Source organism: Martes martes, assembly GCF_963455335.1.
Source record: "Martes martes genome assembly, chromosome: 3".
In the NCBI taxonomy this organism is placed as follows: Eukaryota; Metazoa; Chordata; class Mammalia; order Carnivora; family Mustelidae; genus Martes; species Martes martes.
The window spans coordinates 125,424,721-125,447,817 of NC_137890.1; the positions used below are offsets into that span (position 1 = coordinate 125,424,721).

The 23,097-nt window shown below is 33.4% G+C and overlaps 1 protein-coding gene across 3 annotated transcripts in view; it reads left to right on the forward strand.

The window, feature by feature from the left end:
- Nucleotides 1-23,097, forward strand: part of LNPK (lunapark, ER junction formation factor) — a gene marked incomplete at its 5' end in the record, with an annotated part of 81,670 nt that overhangs the window by 35,256 nt on the left and 23,317 nt on the right. For all 3 annotated transcript variants that reach the window (XM_080798738.1, XM_080798739.1, XM_080798740.1), the window contains 3 exons: nucleotides 3,348-3,388; nucleotides 9,623-9,706; nucleotides 9,788-9,839. In XM_080798738.1, the coding sequence (XP_080654864.1) occupies nucleotides 3,348-3,388; nucleotides 9,623-9,706; nucleotides 9,788-9,839 (177 nt within the window). The remainder of the gene's footprint in view (nucleotides 1-3,347; nucleotides 3,389-9,622; nucleotides 9,707-9,787; nucleotides 9,840-23,097) is intronic.

Here is a 23,097-nt window from a genome sequence, read left to right on the forward strand (position 1 = left end):
AGAGAAGATTGGACTTTGAATGTTGCATTTTTAGGGCATAGTGGACTGTGCTAAAAGAATACAAATATACATTGACATTACCATATTAAGTACTCATGATACTCCCAACTCACAGAAAAGCAATGGTCAGAAAAAGTAAAACATTTAAAATGGAATATCTCATCATAGCTGAATTTATTCATAAAAATTAAAAGTGAAAATGGAGCTTCAATCCAGTAAGTTTCTGGGTGGCTTATTAGTGAAGCAGGGAAAGCCATTTATTTACCAATGGTGAATTAATTGAATTGTGTTTGATTGCAGCAGCTGAACAAAATGTGTTCAGAGAAGGTATACTTGCTTAGTTAGTAAGTAGCCTTTTGGCATGAACAATTTGAAGAACTGAGAATATTGGAAGCAAGATAGTTAATTTAAAAACATGGCAAATGATTCCAAGTTATCTTCCTTGGCTCTGATACTGCTCAATTGTAGTTTATTTGAGGAATCAATTTTGAGCTTGAAGTTACTGAATTAACTTCTACATAAAATCTCTATAAAACAACTGCAAAACAGAATATCTTCAAAGTTGAAAAAACACCAGTTCATTACAACCTGAAGTGGAATCTGCTAAGATGTGTTATAAATATTGGTGGTAAAATATTTCCAAAGAAGATAATACACATGGCCAACAGACACATGAAAAGATACTCAACATCAGGGAAGTACCAATCAAAACTACAATGAGATACCATCTCACACCTGTTAGAAGGGCTAAAATCAAAAAGATAAGAAACAAGTTTCAGTGAGGATATGGGGAAAAAGAAACCCTTGTGCACTGTTGGTGGGGAAGTAAATTGGTACAGCCATTGTGGAGAATAGTTTGGAGGTTTCTCAAAAAATTAAAAGTAGAAATACCATATGATCCAATAATTCAACTAGTGAGTATTTACCCAGAAAAAATGAAAACACTGACTCGAAAAGATATATGCATCCCTATGTTTATTGCAGCACTGCTTACAATAATCACAGAAGTAACCAAAGTGCCTATTGATAGACAAATGGATAAGGAAAATGTGCTGTGTATATAAATATAACGTATACTATGGAATATTACACAGCCATAAAAAAGATGAGACTGCCATTTGAGACAACATGGATAGACCTAGAGGGTATTATGTGAAGTGAAATAAGTCAGACTGAGAAAGACAACATATGATTCTACTCGTAAATGGAATCTAAAAAAATAAAAAAACAAACAAAAAGCAGAATCAGACCTGTAAATACACAGAATAAACTGATGATTGACAGAGGAGAGGAGAGTGGGAGATTGAGCAAAATGGTAAACGGGGGAGGGAGATATAGGCCTCAAATTATGGAGTGAGTAGGTCATGGGAATAAAAGGCACAGCATAAGAAATACAGTCAGTGATACTGTAATAGTGATGTAACAGGAGAGATGGTAGCTATACTTGTGAACATAGCATAATGTATAAACTTGTCAAATCACTAAGTTGTATATCTGAAACTAATGTAGCATTGTGTGTCAACTATACTCAAAAAATGTGGGAAGCAGAAAAAGGCTTATTTGGATTAATGTACAAACTTGTGAAATTGTAAGGTATTTAAATTCTGTGGTTATTTATTGTGTTATGTGACAGCGGGTACTTTGCCAAGCGTAATTGAACCTACCATGTGTTATTAAATTAGTAGTGTCAATGGGAACTTCATTTACTCTCATGAACTTAACCATTGTCAATTATGTGAACTTTAATCAGAAATAGAAGCTATCATAACCTGCCCAGCCCCACAGCAGTTTGATGGCTCAGCAGTGGTAAAGTTTTATTGGATATTTTGAGCTCAGGGCCTAGAGTGTAATATTTCTGCATGCAAAGAATCACCTTCAACCACTGTGATTGAAAGCTGACTGGCTTTGGAAAATTAGCTTTTGCTGTGGAGTTGATAATGGTTCTTAATGAATTCAACCTAAGATTGCAAGACAAAACAGTCCTTATGTGCAAAACCTATACGCTATAAAGTCATTTTGGAAACAAATATCATTGTAATAACACAAAGTAATTTTTTAAAAAGACTGTGAAAAGCTAAAACAAGAAGCGATCTCCATTCCTCCAGAAATTTGCATCAAGTATGTGATCTGAGCTCAAACAATAGTTCCAGCAGTGTTTTTCACACTTGATCTTAGCCAAAAGAGAAGCGATCCAGCAGTGATTTTCAGACTTCAAGAAGTGCAAATGTAGTTTCCACGTTGCAGAACCCACTTAACTGTACAGTTGAAGGGCTTCCACTTATTTTCAGGTGGAAGTGACTAATTTCCAATGTAATGATAAGAAAAGGCAAATATCAATAGAAGAATTAAAGAATTCTATAAATGCTTTCCAAACAATGAATATCCTCAGTTAAAATCATGTGCTTGTCGATTGATTTCAGTATTTAGCAGTACCTATACATGTGAAAAAACATTTTCAGAAGTCAAATGTGTAAAATCTCAAGACAGATCAACATTAACGTCTTAATGTTTGCAATCGGTTTTGATGATAGGGAACAGCAACTTTGAACCTCATTTAAGTGAAATGTTATCTACTCACCCAAAAGAAAATAATTTTATTCTTTTCAATGATAGACCTATGTTACAAAAATTGAACTTAATTCTTATTACATTTGAATTTTGTCAGTAAAGATTTATGGAAATTTGTTCATTCTTTTGCTTTAAAAGTACTTATTTGATTTTGCCTTTTGGCCCATAATGCCAATATTTACTGTCTGGCCCTTTATGGAAAAAATTTTCTGACTTCTGGATTAAGGAATAAATATTTCATTACTCTTCTTTAACTATAGATGACTATTCTCTTTACACATGTTAGCACTTTTTTTTCCCCTTTAGTAGTAAGTTGGCTAACACATTAAAACTAAAATATTGAAAAATTATAGTAAAATCTTTGTATAAGTTTGTCTTTGGACTTTTACATAAATAGTATACTTTGATTTGGGTATTCAGATGTTTGCTATCCTGGAACTTTAATGAAGAAATAATACTTTTATTTGTAAATTTAATTAAAAATTATTAATTACTTAAATTCTATTTGATAAAATGTTTAGGTCTTTTTAAATTTTGAAAGGTGTTTTATTCTATGTAAAGTCAATTTTTCCCTACTTAGCTTTGTAATATATAGGCAACAGTATGAAATATATATGTGTGAAGATTGAGATAATTTTTATCTGTACACATCAGTGAGAAATTCTAAAATAAGACAGTTTCCTTGTGGTTGCTAAATATATATCATTTGGCATACTGTTTTTAAGATATCTAAGTATCTTAATATCTGATTTAGCTTTGATTTAAATCTTGTTTTCTAGATGAAGCATTGGATGATTTAAAATCCCAGAAGAAAAAAATAGTAAGTTAACTTATTTAAAATTAATTTATGTAAAACAAATACATTAAGAACTGAATAAACAATGTTTATCTGTTATACGTCATGACCATCCAAGTAACAAGTATGGATAGCATTTTAATGATGAAGCTAAATTATGAGTATTTTTGCTAATTAATTATGATTGGCAGGAAAAAGTAGTTATGTGGACTTTTTTTTTGAGTCTGAGAATCTATGCAGTTGTAAGCTGAGAATCAAGTAAATGACTCATTGGAAGGTTAAATGAGGCAGAGGGATAAAAAGGTGGGTATCCAGATTGATTATTGGGGTTAAAAAAGGATCAAACATCTACATATGTCATTTCTCAGGTTTTCTGGACAGAATAAGGCTAGGTAAGGCTAGAAGAGAGGGGATCAAGAAGATTGGTTGTAAAAGTCAAATTTAACATGAAACAGCTGAAGAAAGGGGGAAAGAAAGAATTTTTTTTCTTTCATTTTCTATCAGCAGCTCTGATCACATGGGTATCTCTTGTGGGGCCAGTTAAATGTGTCTTTCGGATGTTTGGAAAGGGGTCCAAGCATAAGAGAAGAAGGGCCCTAGCTATTTATAGGGTATTATCATACCCTCTAATAAGTGAATTGAACTTGGTGTTTGACTTGAATTTACATATGCCTTTTTATATAATTATTTTTGAAGTATGAAAATGATAATTGATAACAGTGATTTGTTATGTAGAAACTTAATAAAATTTAATCAGATGCATATGATCAGTGTATTTTAGTGTAACATGTAATAAGTAACAATTATGAAACTAATAAAAATTATGAAAGTTAAGATTAGTGTAAAAATTGTTCTGTGAGGGCACAGGGCTGGCTTGGTTGATAGAGCATGCAACTCTTGATCTTGAGGTTGTGAGTTCAACCCCCACATTGGGCCTAGAGCTTACTTAAAAAAATTGTTTTGTGAATTGGTAATAAAAGACACTGGTCTTGAGAGTTTAAGTGCTTGAAAAATAAAAGAACTTTAATTGTGAAAGGATTTCTTATTTGCTTGAGCTTCTTCAGTGTTCTGTGAATTATTTACCAACATTGTATTGACATTTTTAATGGTCCTGAAACATAGAAATATTCCCTTATATCTTATTATATTTCTTTAATTCCATGCATTATGTAACACCCATAAATTCAAAGTGAGGAAATACTGATAGTTCTCGGTAATATAGAAATTGTGATATGATTAGTTTGGTTTGCTTAAAAAGAAGGGCTGATAGAGGTGATCAGAGCTAAGCCCTACTTGTACCAAAATGGAGAAATTTTTATTAAAATAGAAAATATAAGAAGGAAGACAAAGAAAAAACAAAAAAAAAGAAGAAAATTTAAAAAGCAATTTAAGTGAAGAGAATCTGATCCAGTATCAGTGCTGTCACATGACCAGAAAGCAGAATCTTGGAAAACAGGTGATTGGGCAAAAAAGAGTAAGAGCAGACTTGGAAAACTGAAAAGACAAGCTATTTACTTCTTTAATAGCCCTTGAAGGAAGGACAACATAAAGCTGCTTCATCTGGCCTCACAATTGGAAAATTCACTTCAGGGCCAACAGTTGTCTATATCTAAATGGTTCAAGAGGTGTCAATATTACAGAATAGTTTAGTATGCCATATTTCTTGCAGTATGATTTAAGAAAAATAAGTTGGCTGTTCCAACTCATTTTATTAATTAGGGAACAATTTGCATTGACTTGACTATTGTTGATTATGATGGTTACTACTGGAAACTTCATCCCTGGACTTTATTACTCAAGCCCTTAACAGAGCTGCTTTGTTTGAGTTGCTTTACACTTACTTTGTTTAGAACAATAGGTGTTAAGGGTGAGTTAGTAAGGAGCGCAGTGCTTGCTGATCATTGTGCTGGTAATGAGAGGAAAAAGAAGGGGCATTACTTTTGAACAAAAGCTAAATGTAATCAAAATTGATCTTGTTCATGGATGTTTAAACTCTACATTAGCTTTCAAAATACTTTTATTATTAAAATGCTTGTGAGAAAATAACTATCAGTCCAAAAATATTCAGCTCCTATTCCTCCTCTTTCAATAACAAAATGAAAACCAGTTATATTTACTACTTGACATTTTATTAAAGGTGGTTTCCTTAGGGATGCATCTCTTTATTCTGAATAGATTTGTAAAATAATACATAATTCGTATAAGTGTAATTTTAAGAATGAACATGAATTATTAATTGATTAAAAAGTTAAATTACTTAGGAAAATTAGTATCTTGACAATGATTTAAATCTAAGACCTTAATGTAAGTATTTACTTATTAAAATAAAACTAAAAATTAATCTCTAATTATCTAAAAAACTCCCAAGTCTAGATGTGTACATTTTGCTACTCAAAAAAAAATTCAGCTTTTGAAAAAAAAATTAGCTTAATAGATAATCCCTTTGCATCCATGAGCATTCCATCAACACAGTTCAAAATCAAGATCCATCAGAACATGAGTCGAAATTTAAGTGTGTTCATGAAACTACTATACTTTTCCAAGAATAGTATTTTTTTTTCCTTTTTTTTTTTAGATTTTATTTATTTCAGAGAGAGAAAGCCTGGACCAGCTCACAAGGGAGGTGGGGGGTGCGAGATGAGCAGAGGGAGAGGGAAGGGAGGGAGAGAGAATCTCTAAGCAGGCTCCAGAAGCAGGGCTGGATCTCATGACCCTGACATCATGACCTGAGTGAAAACCAAGAGTCGACCTACTGAGCTCAACTGACTGAGGGACCCTGGGACCCCTCAAGAATAGTATTTCTATGTGGTAATTCCTTTCTGGCATTTCTCAGGAAATTTGTGTTTTTCTGATTTTTGAGAAAAATCAGTTGAGAAATTAGGAACATAGGAGGAAGTGTTATAATTCTCTGAGCATTATAGCCTAACAATTAACTACAAATGTTACTGCTTCAAAGAAATCTGCTACTGCCAGTTGAAAGAAAGAGCAAGAAATGCTGACATGCTGAGCTATAGGTTAATATGGACATTTGTGGGAACAGGACAGGAGCATGCAGTAGAGAGGTCTTACAGTCTTAATTAATCAGTCAGTCTTGCTTTTGTGGCCATATTATGTTTTATGGGCCCCGTTTCTTGTTAATGGTGAGTTATTCTTACAGATAAGTAATAATAAGCTTATACAGATGATATATTTTATGTACAATCCTATGAATGACATTCTATGAAATAAATTTTAGAAGCAAAAGAAGTACTTAAATTGGCAAGTTCAGCAGGTAATTCTGTGTAGGGCTGTTGACCTCACTAGAGGTTTCAAATGCTTATTTTTATATTACCCGATAATTTTTGCTGCCATTTTCCAGTATTTGAATATTCACTGTAGGCTACAGATCTTTGTAAATACTTCAACAGAAGAAATGCAGAGAGAAAAGTTGTAACTATTATTGTGGAATACTCCTATGTGAAATCAGAAAATGATGTAAAATCTGAACTAGTAAAAACAGTATTGATTTCAGCAGTATAACCAAAATCAGGGTAAGCAGACAGTATTTTTGTCATTGTAAAAAAGATGAGTTTAAATAATGCATCATGTACCCTAATGCTGTGTGTTGAAGATGCTTTGGGGCACACTCCTAATAATTTGACGAGTACGTAACAGAAGAAATTTTTCTATATCTAGAATATTTGGCACAAAGCAAAGATCAAGAATATTGGATAGAGCAATTGATGCTCTGTTTAAAAATTTTATTTCAAGAATGATAATTTACATATTAAATATTTGTAGGATTACCTTTTAAAATTAAAAATTATTTTCTGACATTTGTATTCATGTTCCCTTCTTTTAGTGTTATCTATGATGAAATGTCTACATCAAGTAGAAATAATTTTTACATGTTATTGAAATACATAATCTTGTCAAAATATTGATTCATAATAAACTATGTTTATTATTTTCTTTTTTAAATAAAAATCCCTGTAACTTTTAGTATAATTTATCATAGAAGAACAGTTTAAAAAATTTAAAAAAATATTATGAAAGATACAATGCAACTTATATTTTAGGGAGTTTTGAGAATCTAATTTTTCATTCCTGAATCCTGGAATGAATATGTTGCATATTGGAAACACTGCTGTTTTCAGACCCATTCTGTATAATTGGGGTATCACTAACAATTATGTGTTTTTGTGTTAGGTACTGTTAGAGACCCTTTCTTATACATTATTATATTTAAAGTGCCTAACAGTGCTATGAAGAAAATATTAGTGTATCTGCCTTACAAAAAGAGAAACTGAGGCCAGTGGAATTGCTCAAAGTCTTTCTACGTAATTAAGAATGGAGATGTGCTTTGAACCCAGATTTTTTCTGACTTCGGAGTTTAAGGTTTATGTTTTTTACACTGATCAGAATGTCTCTGTTTAAAACAAGTTATTCACCTAAAATGTTGTATGGATATATGTGTTAATTAAGCAATTATGTGAAAATTTTTTGCTAGAAGTGCTAAAGAAAAGGAGAATAGATTTACATCTTTTAGTGCTTTAAAAAATGACTTTATCGAAGATACTTTACATGAACATAAACATAAAAATGAATACTTGCTGAACAGTGTACCAAGTGTTGCAGTCATTTGTTGAAGTTGCATTTTGGTTTTGAGTTTCGTGTGTTGTTTTAAAAATCACAGTGTTACCTAATCTTTTTAAGCCTGGCAGTCATCTTCATCTAGATCTGTGTTGTCCACATCAGTGGCCAAAAGCCCCATGTATCTTTTAAATTTACATTGTTTAAAATGGAATAAAACTACAATTCCATTCCTCAGTTGCACAAGCAACATTTGTCACATATGGCTTAGTGGTTACTGCATTGTGAAGATATAAGCCATTTCCATCATTACATAAAGTTCTATTGCCACAATGTTGGTCTAAAACATTAAAAATTAATTGGATTTAGTTCATTGATATTCTACATAGATTCCTTGTAGACTATGTAGATTTAGGGATATATGATATGTCCTTTTTTATTTTTTATCTTGATTACCAGTTTTTCTCAACTCTAAAGTTTTCTTTATGTTTCCTTTACATTAGGACATTAAACTTGATTGTTTGAGAATTTATCATAATTTTGAAATAATTAGGAAAATGTTTTATTTTCACTAAACCAAGGTTAAATCATTCATCTAAGCACTTAGCTTCTTAAATGTTGGATTGAATTTTTAATAAGGAACCCATTAACTACTGTTGGGTAGCATATTTTTAACTGTATTTTAAACTTGGTAAATGTGCTCCGTGTTGTATTCTAAAATAAATGACCTTTTGAATAAATGTGACATTTAATGAATCTAAGTGGCTGTCATTGGTTACTGAGAAGGAAAAGGTCCCATTCCAATTTTTACAAAGCATTTTCTTTTACACATTAGCTATTTTTCATAATACAACTGTCTTATACTAAAATTAAACTTTTTCTGATACTGGGCCATAACTGCTAAAATGATACTTTACTAGTTATTGCTTTTTAAATTAAACCCTGACTGACTTGAGTGTATTGTAAATAAAATGCTGTAATAATGAACTGTTTTAATTACAGCCCCTAGTGTGTGTATAGAACTCAGTAAAATTTTTACTTAAATTCTTACTGTGGTTTTTTCCCCTCTAAAGTTGTTTGAATCTAAGTAAAAAAGGGGGAGTTTCAGCTCTTAAAGTCATTTGAGCAAATTCCATGGCTGTTCTCCCAGTTAGTGAGTTTTCACTGCATTTGCAGCAAGCTAATTGCTTCTGCTAATAAATAATCTAAAATCGATGCTGACAGCAGTTAATTGGCACAGAGATTTTATTTTGTAAAGCTCTTGGCTAACGACCTTCTTTAAATTAATAGCATTAAGTGCTATGAGGAAATAAATCTGAGGAATTGCCTGTCATTTGCTTGTCATGTCTAATAACTTCCAATAATGATGGCTGATAGATTTTTGCACATTCCATTATTGAAGTTGGTGCATGTAATTATTCTCCTCATTATATGTAAACAATTAGCAGTATTTGGTATTTCCTTGCAGTAAAGCTGTTAAATACAAGTAACATATTAGAGGTTAGAAGCCATTTTAAAAATGTAGATTTTAATTATTTGACTGTAGGAAGTCTTTGATGCTATCTGAATATATTGTATGCTGTTTATTTTAAGCATTGTACTTGAACACTTTGGGAATAGGACTTATAAAAGTAAGTCGTGTGTGTGTTTTAAAGTGTCACAATTTACGGAAATTTTTGTTCGTAGCTTGAAGAAGTCATGGAAAAAGAAACTTATAAAACGGCGAAATTAATTCTTGAAAGGTTTGATCCAGACTCAAAGAAAGCAAAGGTAAGGTTGTTATATCACTCTAATTTATTATAAATAGTGCATTGTACTAGGTCACTGTAATAACATTATTGTAATTGACAGGAGCTTGAGCCGCCATCTGCTGGAGCAGCTGTAACTGCAAGACCTGGACAAGGTAAATAACTTTGTAGAAACTGCTGCTGCTGTTGGAAAGATCCATATTTATCCAAGTGAGTTCAAAAGTGTGATAGAGGTGTGTAGAAACTTACGTAGAATGCTTTTATGTTAATTTATATTTGGTAATAATGGGTTATGACTTGGAGTGGGTGGCAATAAATTTATTTCATTTTGATCTTTCAGGAATATGTTGAGTAAAGATGTTATCTGCTGAGATAAATATGTAATTGGTTTTAAGCTTTTGAAATTTAAATAATTTCACCAGTATTTTGTAAGTTTCTTTTCCCCTTTCAAATGAGAATCTCTTAGCATACCTTATGAAAATCCTTGCAGGGGCACCTTAGTGGCTCAGTTGGTTAAACATCTGACTCTTGGTTTTGGCTCAGGACATGATCTCAGGGTTGTGTATTGAGCACTGTTTCAGGCTCTGCACTCAGCTTGGAGTCCGCTTAAGTTTCTCTCTCCCTTTCTTTCTGCCCCTCCCCTCCATGCTCTTGCTTTCTCTTTCTCTCTCAAATAAATACATCTTAAAAAAAAAAAAAATTCTGGGGGGGAGGGGGGACAGGAGAGGGTGGTGGGGATATGGACATTGGGGAGGGTATGTGCTATGATGAGTGCTGTGAAATGTGTAAACCTAGCGATTCACAGACCTGTACCCCGGGGGATAAAAATACATTATATGTTTATTAAAATAAAAAAAAAACTTAAAAAAATTCTTATATTTTTATTATTTATTTTTGAGGAATTTAATGAAGTTTTTTGTCAGGGTTGAAGTTTTTTCTAAACACTTTTATTTAGGAAGATAGTAAAATAATTTAGAAATTTAGAATTTCTAATAATTTAGAAAGAATTAGAATTACTGCTATATAATAATATTAACTCACTTTTTTTTTTAATTACTTTTATTTCTTTACAAACCCTTGTGTTGAGGGCTGACTTTCAATAGATCACAGCGAGGGAGATTAACTCACTTTTTGAAGTTATCAGATTATTAGTGAAACCATCATTTTTATATCATTGAATATTATGTAAAAGTTAAAAAGTCATTATTTTAAGTGGCTACATGAAGTAATTCTAAGACTGACATGTGAAAAGATATTTTTGAGTTTGCATTGGCTTTCTTCTTTGTTCTTTTCTCTAGACTATAATAATATAGGTTATTTTGGCTTTTGTTGCAATATGGAATATATTATTTTTAAAAATATAAACTTCTGTTCTTATAAATCATCAGAATTGTAGCTTGGTTTATAATGTTAGGATGACATTTAGAACTTGGAGAAGTCAATTCTTTTATAAATGTCCACAAAGACCATGGATACTAAATGAGCCATAAGAGTTTTAGGTTTTCTGATTGGCTGAACTATATGGGAAGAATCCCACCCACTCCCATTTTCTGTAAGTAGGATTTGGTTTATAGAAATAAAAGCCTGATGTTTTGATGAATGTAAAAGTTTACATATGATTAAAATAAATCAGATACACTGAAACTGCTGCCTTCATAATCCATTTAAATTTTTCTGTAATTTATACCATCTAGTAATTTCAAAAAGAGTGTTTGGTCTATAGGCCAGGTTTCTATAATTTTTAAAAGTATTTTGTATAACTGGCACTAACTTTTCAAAAATACTTTTTAAATAACTTTAGGAAATAGATTTTTAAAATGTGATTTTTGCAGAAAGCTGTTGTTACTTAAAAAATCTGTTTTCTCTCATTAAAAAAAGACATATGACCTCTTTACTGATATTCATAAGTATTTATTAATATCAGGCAACATGATTTCCTTGAAGAATTAAATTCATTTTTCCTTAGAAGCTTTTGAAACCCAAATACATTTTTTCCTTCTGATGTCATATTGTAGTTATGGAAAAACCATTGCTGGTCTCTCTGCTCTTGATTCCTGTGGCACTGCTTTTGGATATCCTTTTAGGGAGAATTAACCCTTAGCTCTAATATAAATGAATTGTTTATTTAAAAGAACGTTTTAAATAATCTTAAGTGAAAACACCCTGGAGAATACAGAGATGAATATAATATGGTTTTTGACCTTAAGCTTATAAGCTTTTTTTTTTCTTTAAAAAATATTTCTTTTAGAGTGTCCTATTCTAGTATGACTAGTAGTTCTTCCAGGTCTGAAGCAATTAATTGGTGTTCAGAATTTTTGCCTTATTTAAAAAATTCTAAATTATATCTCAACTTCATTCTATGTTTTGAGAATTATAATTGAGTTTTGTTGTTTAATCTTTTCAGATCTCTTTTAGGTTCCTATTATTTTGTAGGTGACAGTCATACCTTCTGTTTATGTTTAAGTTCTGTGTTCTGTGAATTTAGCCAAATATTTATGTCTTTGCTTGAACCATTATTCACTCATTCATTCTTTTCCTTCCTTCCTCTCTTTCTCTTCTCTCCCTCTCTTTTACTCCCATTCTTGTCTTTTACCTGTTTCTGAACTGAAATAAAAAGGGGGGGAAAGTACTAAATGTGAATGTTTGTGTATACATACCCATATAATGCAAGAGAGCTAGTAAAATAAGTACATATATATATTTTACTAGCTCTCTTGCATATTGCTGAACGAGAACTGTGATTCATGTGTATAAGGTGTCTTTTATTTTTTATTACTTAGTGCTGATGATATATATTATACTGAGATTGATTATAATATTTGAGAATAGTATTCTTTGAGTTGCTTAGGTTTAGCACTAAAAGGAGTGTGATATTTACAGACAAAATACTAACCTGACCATCTCCTCCTTTTTAATAAACTTACTCTTTTAGAATGTTTTTAGATTTACAGAAAAATTACAAAGGTAGTACAAAGAAGTCCCATATACCCTTGTACCAAGTTTCCCCATTAACATCTTGCATTAAATAGTACATTTTCTAAAATTAATGAACCAATATTGATTCACTATTATTAACTTAAAGTCTATAGTTTCTTCAGATTTCCTTAGTTTTTATCTTATGTCCTTTTTCTGTTTTACGATCTCATCCAGGATACCACATTACATTTAGTTGACATGGCTTAGGCTTTTTGGCTGTGCTAGTTTCTCAGACTCTCCTTGTTTTTCATGACCTTGACAGTATAGTCCCGACCCCTTTTTATAAGGGATTTTTATTAGTGGGTGCTTAATCTTAGGAAATCAGTGTTATCATTTGATAATGAACATAAAAGGTAGATATGTGCGTATATATACATATTTACATTTAACAGAATGATCTGGTACTTCAGTGTTTAGCATTTATTCTAGTTCTTTAGGAGTCATAAACTGAGAGCTGGGAAGGCTTTGTCCTTAGTAGATTAAAAAGTAATGAAATTTGGGGTGCCTGGGTGCCTTTGTCTGTTAAGTGTCCAACTCTAGATCTCAGCTCAGGTCTTGATCTTAGGGTCATGAGTCAAGCCCTGTATTGGGCTCCATGCTGAAGTTTGGATTTAGTGAAAAAATGGTATTTGCCAGTATAATTTTCTGAATAGATTCTGGAGAATAAAGAAATTGAGATATTTAGGGTTGGTAAGAAATTTCTTTTCAAAGTTTTAATTGGCCTGCAGGAATAAATTTGACTTCTGTGTACTAATCTCTGATTTGTTTTTTTTTTTTAAATAAACGTTTACTTGAGTGTGTGCTGTCTGCCAGGCATTGTTTTAGAGACCCTGGGGACATAATAGGGAACAAAACAGACAAAAAACAGTGTGTGTGTGTGTGTGTGTGAGAGAGAGAGAGAGAGAGAGAGAGGGAGGGAGAGAGAGAAATAGCCATATATATATATATATGTGTATATATATATATATATGTTTATATATAAAATGTTAGATGGAGGAAAGTAAAGAAATAATGGTGAATAGGGAGTGCCTTGGGTAAGGTGGGTGGGTTGAAGTTTTAAATAAGGGTTGTCAGGGAAGGCCACATTGATAAATTGACCAAAGATATGAAAGGAGTGAGGAAGTGATAAGAGATATGAAAGAAGATAACTTAGAATTTTGACCTGAGTAACTGGGAAGATGGAGTTGTCAATTACCCATATGTTAGAAATTGCAAGAGGAGCACTTTTGGGGGAAGAGAGGAAGTTGGAGGTGATGTGGTGAAGAAAAGGGTTTGATTTTGGACATGTACATTTGAGATGACAGACATTCAAGTAGATATTTTAAGGAAGCAATTGAATGTAAGTCTGGCAAACAGGAATTATCTGGGTTGGAGATAGAAATCTGGGTATCATCAAAATGTGGGTGATATTAAAACCATGAGACTGGATGAGATTACCAAGGATGTAAATATGGAGAAAAAAGAGAAAAGGACCAAGGCTGCCCTGGAGCACTCCAACCTTAAGATGTTGGGAGTAGTGTAGAGGAACCGTAAAGAGAAACTAAGAAGTGGTCAGCAAGAGCAAATCCTGGAGAATGTTGGGACCTGGATGCTGACTAAAGAGAGTGTTTCAAGGTAGTGATCACCTATGAGAAAAACTGCCAATTAGGTTAAGATTCGAGAATTGAACATTGGTTTTTAACAGTGTTGAAGTCCATAGTGACCTTGAAAATAATGGTTTTGGAGGAGGAATGAGGGCAAGAGCCTGATTAGAGTGGGCTTAAGAAAATAGGGGAGTAGAGAAGTTGGAGATGGAAGAGGCTATTCTTTTGAATAAGAGGGAGTGGAAAAATGGGTAGTTGGACAGGAAAGCATTATGTGTATGTGGGTGAACATATGCTGCATGGAAGAAATAGCATGTTTGTGTGCTGCTAGGAATGGCCTAGAAGACACAGAATAATTGATGATGGAGAGAGTGGACACAGTTGATGGAAAACTGTCCAGGATGAGGCAAGAAGGGATGGGATTTGGTGTATAAGTGTGGGAGTTAGCTTTTGATGGGAGCATGCATAGTTTGTCAGTAGTAAGGAGTGAAGACAGAGAACATGGGCAGATATAGGTAACTGGTGGGAATTGTCTTTTGATTGTATCTGTATTCTTAATGAGAGTGAGAATGGGGAAGATGATATTGGGGGCCTGAAGAGAATATATAAAATAAATCTATAGTGGAGTGAGAGTAAATGGATTAGAAAAATGTAGGAATGCCAGGGGACACTAATATCCACTTAAAGTTAACAGTTGTGAATCTGGGGCACCTGGGTGGCTCAGTTTTGGTTAAGCATCTGGCTCGGTCTCAGCTCAGGTGTTGATCTCAAGGTCATGAATTCAAACCCCACAGTGGGCTCCCACTACTTATAAAGAAGGAAAAGAAGGAAAAAGAAGGAAGGAAAAGAAAGGAAAGGAAAGAAAGAGTAAATTAGGTAACAGTCATGAATTTAAAGCATGCTTGTACATGTTTTCCAGTTGTGTTTAGTTCTGTGGATACAGGCGTGAAGTAGGAAGAGAGTTGGTCTTAACCAGGGTTGGGGTTTTACTTAATGGATTAAATAAAGTGATAAAGGGGCAGAAGAGGTAAAATTGTTCATAAGGGAGTGACTATAACAGTGTGTTATGGGATCTAAGATGATCATGAAGGAAATAAGGACACGAGAGGAGGATGATGGACAGTCAAAGGTGTTGGGAATGTTAATAGAGGGGTCTGCAAACTACAAGATCTGTTTTATATGGCTCTTGACCTTAGAATTGGTTTTACATTTTTAAAGTGTTCTTTTAAAAAAAAATTGATTTTTTCAGTGTTCCAATACTCATTGTTTATGTGCCACACCTAGTGCTCCATGCAATACATGCTGTCCTTAATACCCACCACCACGCTCACCCATCCCCCCACCCGCCTCCCCTTTAAAACCCTCAATTTGTTTTTCAGAGTCCATAATCTCTCATGGTTCCTCTCCCTCTCTGATTTCCCCCAATTCATTTTTTCCTTTCCTTCTCCTAATGTCCTCCATGTTATTCCTTATGTTCCACAAGTAAGTGAAACCATATGATAATTGACTTTCTCTGCTTGACTTATTTCACTCAGCATAATCTCCTCTAATCCCATCCATGTTGATATAAAAGTTGGGTATTCATCCTTTCTGATGACTGAGTAATATTTCATTGTATATATGGACCACATCTTCTTTATCCATTTGTCTGTTGAAGGGCATCTCGGCTCTTTCTGCAGTTTGGCTATTGTGGCCATTGCTGCTATTGGGGTACATATGGCCCTTCTTTTCACTACATCTGTATCTTTGGCATAAATACCCAGTAGTGCAATGGCAGGGTCATAGAGTAGCTCTATTTTTAATTTTTTGAGGAATCTCCACACTGTTTTCCAAAGTGGCTGCACCAATTTGCATTCCCACCAACAGTGTAAGAGGGTTCCCCTTTCTCCACATCCTCTCCAACATTTCTTGTTTACTGTCTTGTTAATCTTTGCCATTCTAACTGGTATAAGATGGTCTCTCAATGTGGTTTTCATTAGAATTTCCCTGATGGCTAATGATGATGAACATTTTTTCATGTGTCTGCTAGCCATTTGTATGTCTTCTTTGGAGAAGTGTCTGTTCATGTCTTCTGTCCATTTTTTGACATGATTATCTGTATTTTGAGTGTTGAGTTTGAGGAGTTCTTTATAGATCTTGGATATCAGCCCTTTGTCTGCAGTGTTCAAAAAAATAAAAAAAGAAGAAGAAGAATATGCAAGAGTAACTGTGTATGGTCCGCAAAGCCACAAATGCCACTTACTATCTAACTTCACAAAAAAAGTTTGCTGACCCCTTTAATAACTAATGGGTCATAGATCCTCTTGGAGTTGAAAGAATAACAGGGGAATTAATCTAGAAAAGTAACTGTGGTTTCAGAGAGGGGTGCTTGAACTTGAAAAGAGTGCAGTTATCCCTAATGGCAAGGTTCTAGGATTTGGTTATGATTAGAAATCCTTAACAGACTCTCCTATATTTGTTTCAAAAGGAAGCTACATAGGCATTCTTTTTTACCTTTGAACATAACCCTGCATCTCTACTAATGAAATGTTTTTTCTACTAATGAAATTAACAAAAGAAAAGTCAATTGTATTCCCCCACAGCTAAATTTGAAATCAGAATAAGTATTGTAGAAAAATTTAATGGCTCTAGAAAATGGATTATAGTTTCCTTAAGTAGGTTTTTAGAGTTTACTTACTTGTGTTCCGTGGCATATATGGAAGATTAAAGTAGAATCACTAATCTTATATGATCTTGACAGCAAAAGGAATAATACTTCATATTTTGCTGTTTTGGGGGATGTATGTCTAATTAAGAAAATCTGGAAAACAGTGGTAGAACAGTAAATTCACTTTTTTTTGGGTGTTCTTAAGTGTCATATCTATACCATTATGGTTATCTATTGTATAAAAAACACCCCAAAACTTAGTGGCTTAGAACAACCTTAATTTGCTTTGCTCATGAATTTGTGGTGTTGGTATGGTTTGGCTGAGATTGCTCATGTCTGCCTCACATCTCTTGGAGCTACCTGATTGGGCCTGGAAGATACACTACCAAGATGGCTTATATACATGGCTGACAAGTTGGTGCTGGCACTTAGTTCCTCTCCACATAGACTTCTCTCATGCGGTCACTTGGAGTTGCTCCAACATGGTGGCTGGTTTCTAAGAGCAAGCAGCCCAAGAGACAAAGTAGTCCAGAAAACTGGAGCCCCTATATTCTCTTGGTCAAATGGTAACAGAACACAGATTCAAGGGAGGAGACATAGACATCCTCCCTCCCTCATAGGATGGCAAATCAAAGAATTTTGAACCTGTATTTTAAAACTCTACATGTACCTTAGTACAGGTAACCAAAGGCATTTAGCTTCCCATCCATTTATCAGTGTTCTTCTTAAATGCCACCATTACCATGAACCCTTCCTGCATCCCATCACTGCATTTAATCTCCTCATTCTTGGACCCTCCATGGTACTTTGTTGGTTCCTTTTAATATGGCATTTACCTGGTGTTTCATGATTTTGTGTTATCTTTGCTTGCCACCTCTATATGCAACTCTGCATTCCATTTGATAGTGCCTTACTCATAGTGGTTGCTCAATAAATGAGTTGAAGGAAATGAAAGAAAAAAAATTTTTTTTTAGAATTAACTAATTTTGTTTAAATGTTGTAAAGTAGTAACTTGCCAAATGGAACCTTGATGAACCACAAGGTGCAGGTTGTTTAAAGTTGAAAGAGGTAGGAGACAAATTAAAGTGGAAATAGATCGTCAAGGTAATGAAAAAAAGTAAGTGTTGAGATAAAGAACTATAAAGCAAAACATATTCTTTTTTAAATTGAAATATAATTGGTATACAACATTAAATTAGTTTTAGGTGTACAACATAGTGATTTGACAATTGTGTGCATTATAAAAGACTCTCCAAGCCATGTGTAGTTACCATCTGTCACCAAAGTTAATGCAATATTGTTGACTATATTCCCTATAGTGTACTTTTTGTCCCAGTGAGGTCTTTTATAGTTGTAAATTTATGTCTCTTAATCCCCTTCATCTATTTTGTCCCCCCACCACCATTCTCTGACAACCACCAGTTTGTTCTCTGTATTTATGAGTCTGTTTTTCATTTTATTTGTTCATTTGTTTTTTTTAGATTCTACATATAAGTGAAATCATATGGTAACTTGTCTTTTTCTGTCTAACTTATTTCACTTAGTATGATACCACCAAGGCCCATGCATATTGTTGCAAGTGGCAAGATTTCATCCTTTTTGATGGCTGGGTAATATTCTGTTGTGTGCATGTGTGTGTGTGTGTGTGTGTGTGTGTGTGTGTGTATGTGTGTATCTGTTTATCTATATCACATCTTCTTAATCATTCGTCTGTCGATGGGCACTTAGGTTGCTTTTATATCTTAGCTATTGTAAATAATGATACACTGAACATAAAGGTGCATATAACTTTTCAGAAAATTCATGTTTTTGTTTTTTTCTGGTAAATACTTAGAAGTGGAAGTTGTATGGTATTTCTACTTTTAATTTTTAATTTTTTTGAGGAAACTCCATATTGTTTTCCACAGTGACTGCACCAATTTATATTCCTACCAACAGTTTACAAGGGTTCCCTTTCTTCCACATCCTTGCCAACACTTGTTATTTCTTGTCTTTTTGATACTAGCCAATCTAACTAGTGTGAGGTGATATCTCATTGTAATGTTAATACTCATTTCCTTGATGATTAGTGATGTTGAGTTTCTTTTCATGTGTCTGTTGGCCATCTGTATGTCTTCTTTGGAAAAATGTCTACTCAGGTCCTCTGCTCATTTTTAAATTGGACTATTTGTTTATAAATAATATAAGCAAAATGTATTCTTAATTTAAAAAGCAGAAGAACAAAATAGTAAACTAAAGGCTAGCAAGTGGTATATATGATTAGCATATTTTTTGCTTGAAGGTAGCTTATTTGTATGCTCTCAAGTTAGCCTGAAATTCTCAATGTAGCAGGCAACATTTATTCAGCTGATTAATAATTTTAATTATGTCTGCAGTCTTAATTCCCCTTGCATGTAGCATAACATTTATAGGTTCTGAGGATGAGGATGTGGACATGTTTGGGAGGCCATTATTGTGCCTACTATACCATCTAAGTTGGGTAATAGGCAGTTGGAAATTTGATATTAAAATGCAAGGGGAAAGTAAATTTATTTCATAGATGTTTATTAAGCTCATACTCTTGCTAGTTACTTGCCAAATCCTGGGGCTGCAAAGATGCATTTTTTTATCTGGTTGCTCTTGGTTCAAAAGAGTGTGCACACCTACATATTCTTAACATACTAAGGACCACAATGAAGGTAGGTACAAATCATAAGGCATTATATATTTTAGTAACAATTTGCTTTGAGAATGCATTGGGAAAGGACTCTTCAGGTCTACTTCACATGCAAAGGTAAGAAAAGAGAAACAAGTTGTTACCTTGAGGGACTGCAAATAGTGCTATATGCCTGAAAAAGGGAGGTGGTATTTATGTGAGGGTGCGATATTATGAAGTATTTTGTATGCAACATTATGGAGTTTGGGACTTTATCTTATATGCAACATGGGAAGCCTATGGAGGCTTTGCATTTTAGAGCATTTTCTTTTCTTTCTTTCTTTTTTTTTTTTTTTTTTTTTTTGGTAATGTGGAGAATGGAAGGCTGAAGACTTGGAGATAAGATTAAGATATTATCTAATATAGGAAAGAGAAAAAGGTCTGCACTACATAAAGTTGTGGCGAAGGAGTTGCAAAAGAAGAGATTTAGAAGATAATTAAGATTTAAGAGTAGATTGACAAGATTTGATGATACTACATTTGGATAGTGGGGACTGGGAGGAGGGGACCAGATATCACCTAGGTTTTTGGCAGCTGGGTAGATGTTAGTGTTTTAATCAAGATAAGAAACATAAGAATTGGAGTAGTAGGTTTATTTAGAAGATAATGGATTTGCTTTTGGCTTTGTTGAATCAAGTGACATCCAGGTGGTATGGTTTATAGGTAATTGATTATTTTATATGGAGCTCAGGAAAAAGGTTAAGGTTATAAGTACAGATTAGGAATGATTGGGATAATAGAGGATAGTTCTTCAAACCATGGGATTGACTGAATTGCCCAGGGAGAGAAAACAGAGTAAGAAGGCCATGGCAGAACTCCAGGGAACATTAACACTTACAGGTAGAAGGAGAAAGGAGGAACTCAGGAAAAAGACAGAAGGAATGATTAGAGTTAAAATCAGAACTAAACTGGTGTCTAGAAAGTTGAAGTGTAGTAGGGATGGCATCTGCTGTCATAGTTTGCAAAGGGTCAGGTTAAGTAGAAGACAAACGAAGTCATCGAATCTGATAGGTTGCAGAATTGAGGGCACTGTTGTAATAAAACCTGGGATTTGTATCCTGCCTCCATCTCTTATTTACTTTGAGACTTTTGGAAAGTTCCTTAGCCTCTCAGCTTTGGTTTCTTCTTTTGAAAACTGAAAGTTGGAATTATCTCAAAGAGTTGGTCTAAATATTAGGTGGCATGAGTAAACTCACATTAAGCACCTATTAATAGTTCCTGGCAGATAACAGGGATTTGATAAAGAGTAGCTGTAACGGTAATGGTGATAAGTTTGTTGGTAACCAAACCAATGGTGCCTTCAGTGGTAAGTGATACTGTGGTAGCTAAGAAGGAGGACAAAAAACAGATTGTGTTAGGTGGAGGAATGAAATGTTGGGGAAGTTTTCTCTCTCTCTCTCTCTCTCTTTCTTTCTCTCTCTTTCCTTTCCTTTGCCTCTATGGGAGGGAAGTAGTTATGGAGTCATTTTGTTATTAAAAAGTCATCCACCTAATGAAAAAACAATTTAAGTAGAGAAGTAGGGCAGAGGCTGAATTTAAAGTAGCTTATTATGAGTAGGATATGTAGAAGATGATACAGTCAACATAGACCTTAGAAAATTTTTTGAAAGCAAAAGGATGAGATGCCAGGTGCATGGTCTTTATTATTTTGATTATTTGAAGGAATCGTATAAATTTAAACAATAGAGACCAGAATTTTCATAAATTTTAAAATAGAAACTCTCCTGAAGCTATATCCCCATGTCTCGCTTAACTACATTTAATAATCACTTAGGAGGAGCCAAATTCACCCTAAATTTAAGAATCTCCACTTTTGCAAATGTGACTCATTCAAAGGCTTTTTCTTGATGCTTTTTCTTATGAGGCTTAGCACTGGACATAATGTTGAGAAAACCTTTGGCCAGTGCTAGGGAAAATATGAGGATTGTCTTTGTAGTTTTGCCAACGCTCTTTAAAGAAATTTGAAACCTAGAGTGGATAGGGAACTGATGGTATTAGCTAGGATGAAAATCCAGGCCTCCTAACTATAGTGTGGTATTCTTCCTACTATAGCTTAATATCAAAACGAAGCTAAAACCCTCTACAAGTATGTAAACAATCAGTATTTAAAAATCTGATAAGTCAAGAGAATTACTTGTGTTATAAAACATTTATTTCAAGAATTATTTGAGAACAAGCTAGAGTTAAGCTAGATTTAAATTTTTGCATAAATTGTGAATTTATACATTTAAATACGTTCACAAGTAAGTTTAGGAAAATTTGTTTATTTAATTTGTACATTAATATTTACATTTTATATAAATTCTATATTGGTTAGCTTTTGATTTATTGTGTTCTCTGGAACCTTTAGATGAATACTACTACTTATAGTTTTTGTTTATTAAGTACTTATTAAGTACCTATACTTTGGTTAAGCCCTTCACTTTGCTTATCTCATTTAATCTTTGTAACAACTATTAAGTGGTAAGTATTGCTATTACAAGGAAGCTGAACTGAGTTTTGTCAGCAACTTGGAAAAGGCTGCATGTATATCTAATAAACAGGATAGAGCTGAAATTTAAATCAACACAGCTTGGTCCCAGAGTCTGCTTTTTTTTCTTTGTAGTTTCAAGTTTTTATTTAATTTCCAGTTAACATCCAGTGTAATATTAGTTTCAGGTGTAGAATTTAGTGATTCATCACTTACAGTACAACATCCCAGGCTCATCACAAGTGCTCTCCTTAATCCCTATCACCCATTTAACCCATCTCCACCCCCTCCCACCCACCTCTCCTACAGTAACCCTTAGTTTGTTCTCTGTAGTTAAGAACCTGTTTTATGGATTGCCTCTTTTTTCTCCGTTTATGTTCATCTGTTTTGTTTCTTAAATTCCACATGTGAGTCAAATCATATGGTATTTGTCTTTAATTTATTTCAGGCAGAGTCTATGCTTTTTAACAACTATCTTGTTTTATCATTATTTTAACTGACGGAGCCACTTAGGTGCTGTTTTATCATTATTTTAAATTTTGTTTTCTTTTGTTTATTGTAATATAGAAGTTTTAAATCTCATTTAGATTCTATTTGCTTCATTTTGAATTTAAAAATACAGACACTGATAAGGATGTTGAAACATCCTCTAGTCAAGAATTGAACTAATGCAACACTCCTTATGATACTTTACCAGATTGATGTGAAATGCTTCGTAAATCTTTTTTGTGGAATGGTATTTTACATTTAAATGCAGGAAATGTTAACTATAACCAATATAATACTTTGTTGAATACCAGGAAGTTTTTAGAGTAATTATATTACAAAGCATTTGTGAATGGCAAATAACTAAAAGTAGATGAATCTTAGATGTTTTAAATTGAGACTACCAGAATATTTCATAACACCTTACCAAATATAGATTTGGTGTTGTATTGCTAGCTATTTTCTCCTATTGATATGTAACTCTTTGTTACGTGCTTTTCCTTTGAAAACAATGGAACTATGTTTTCTCCCTTTCCTGACTCTTTTATATCATTTT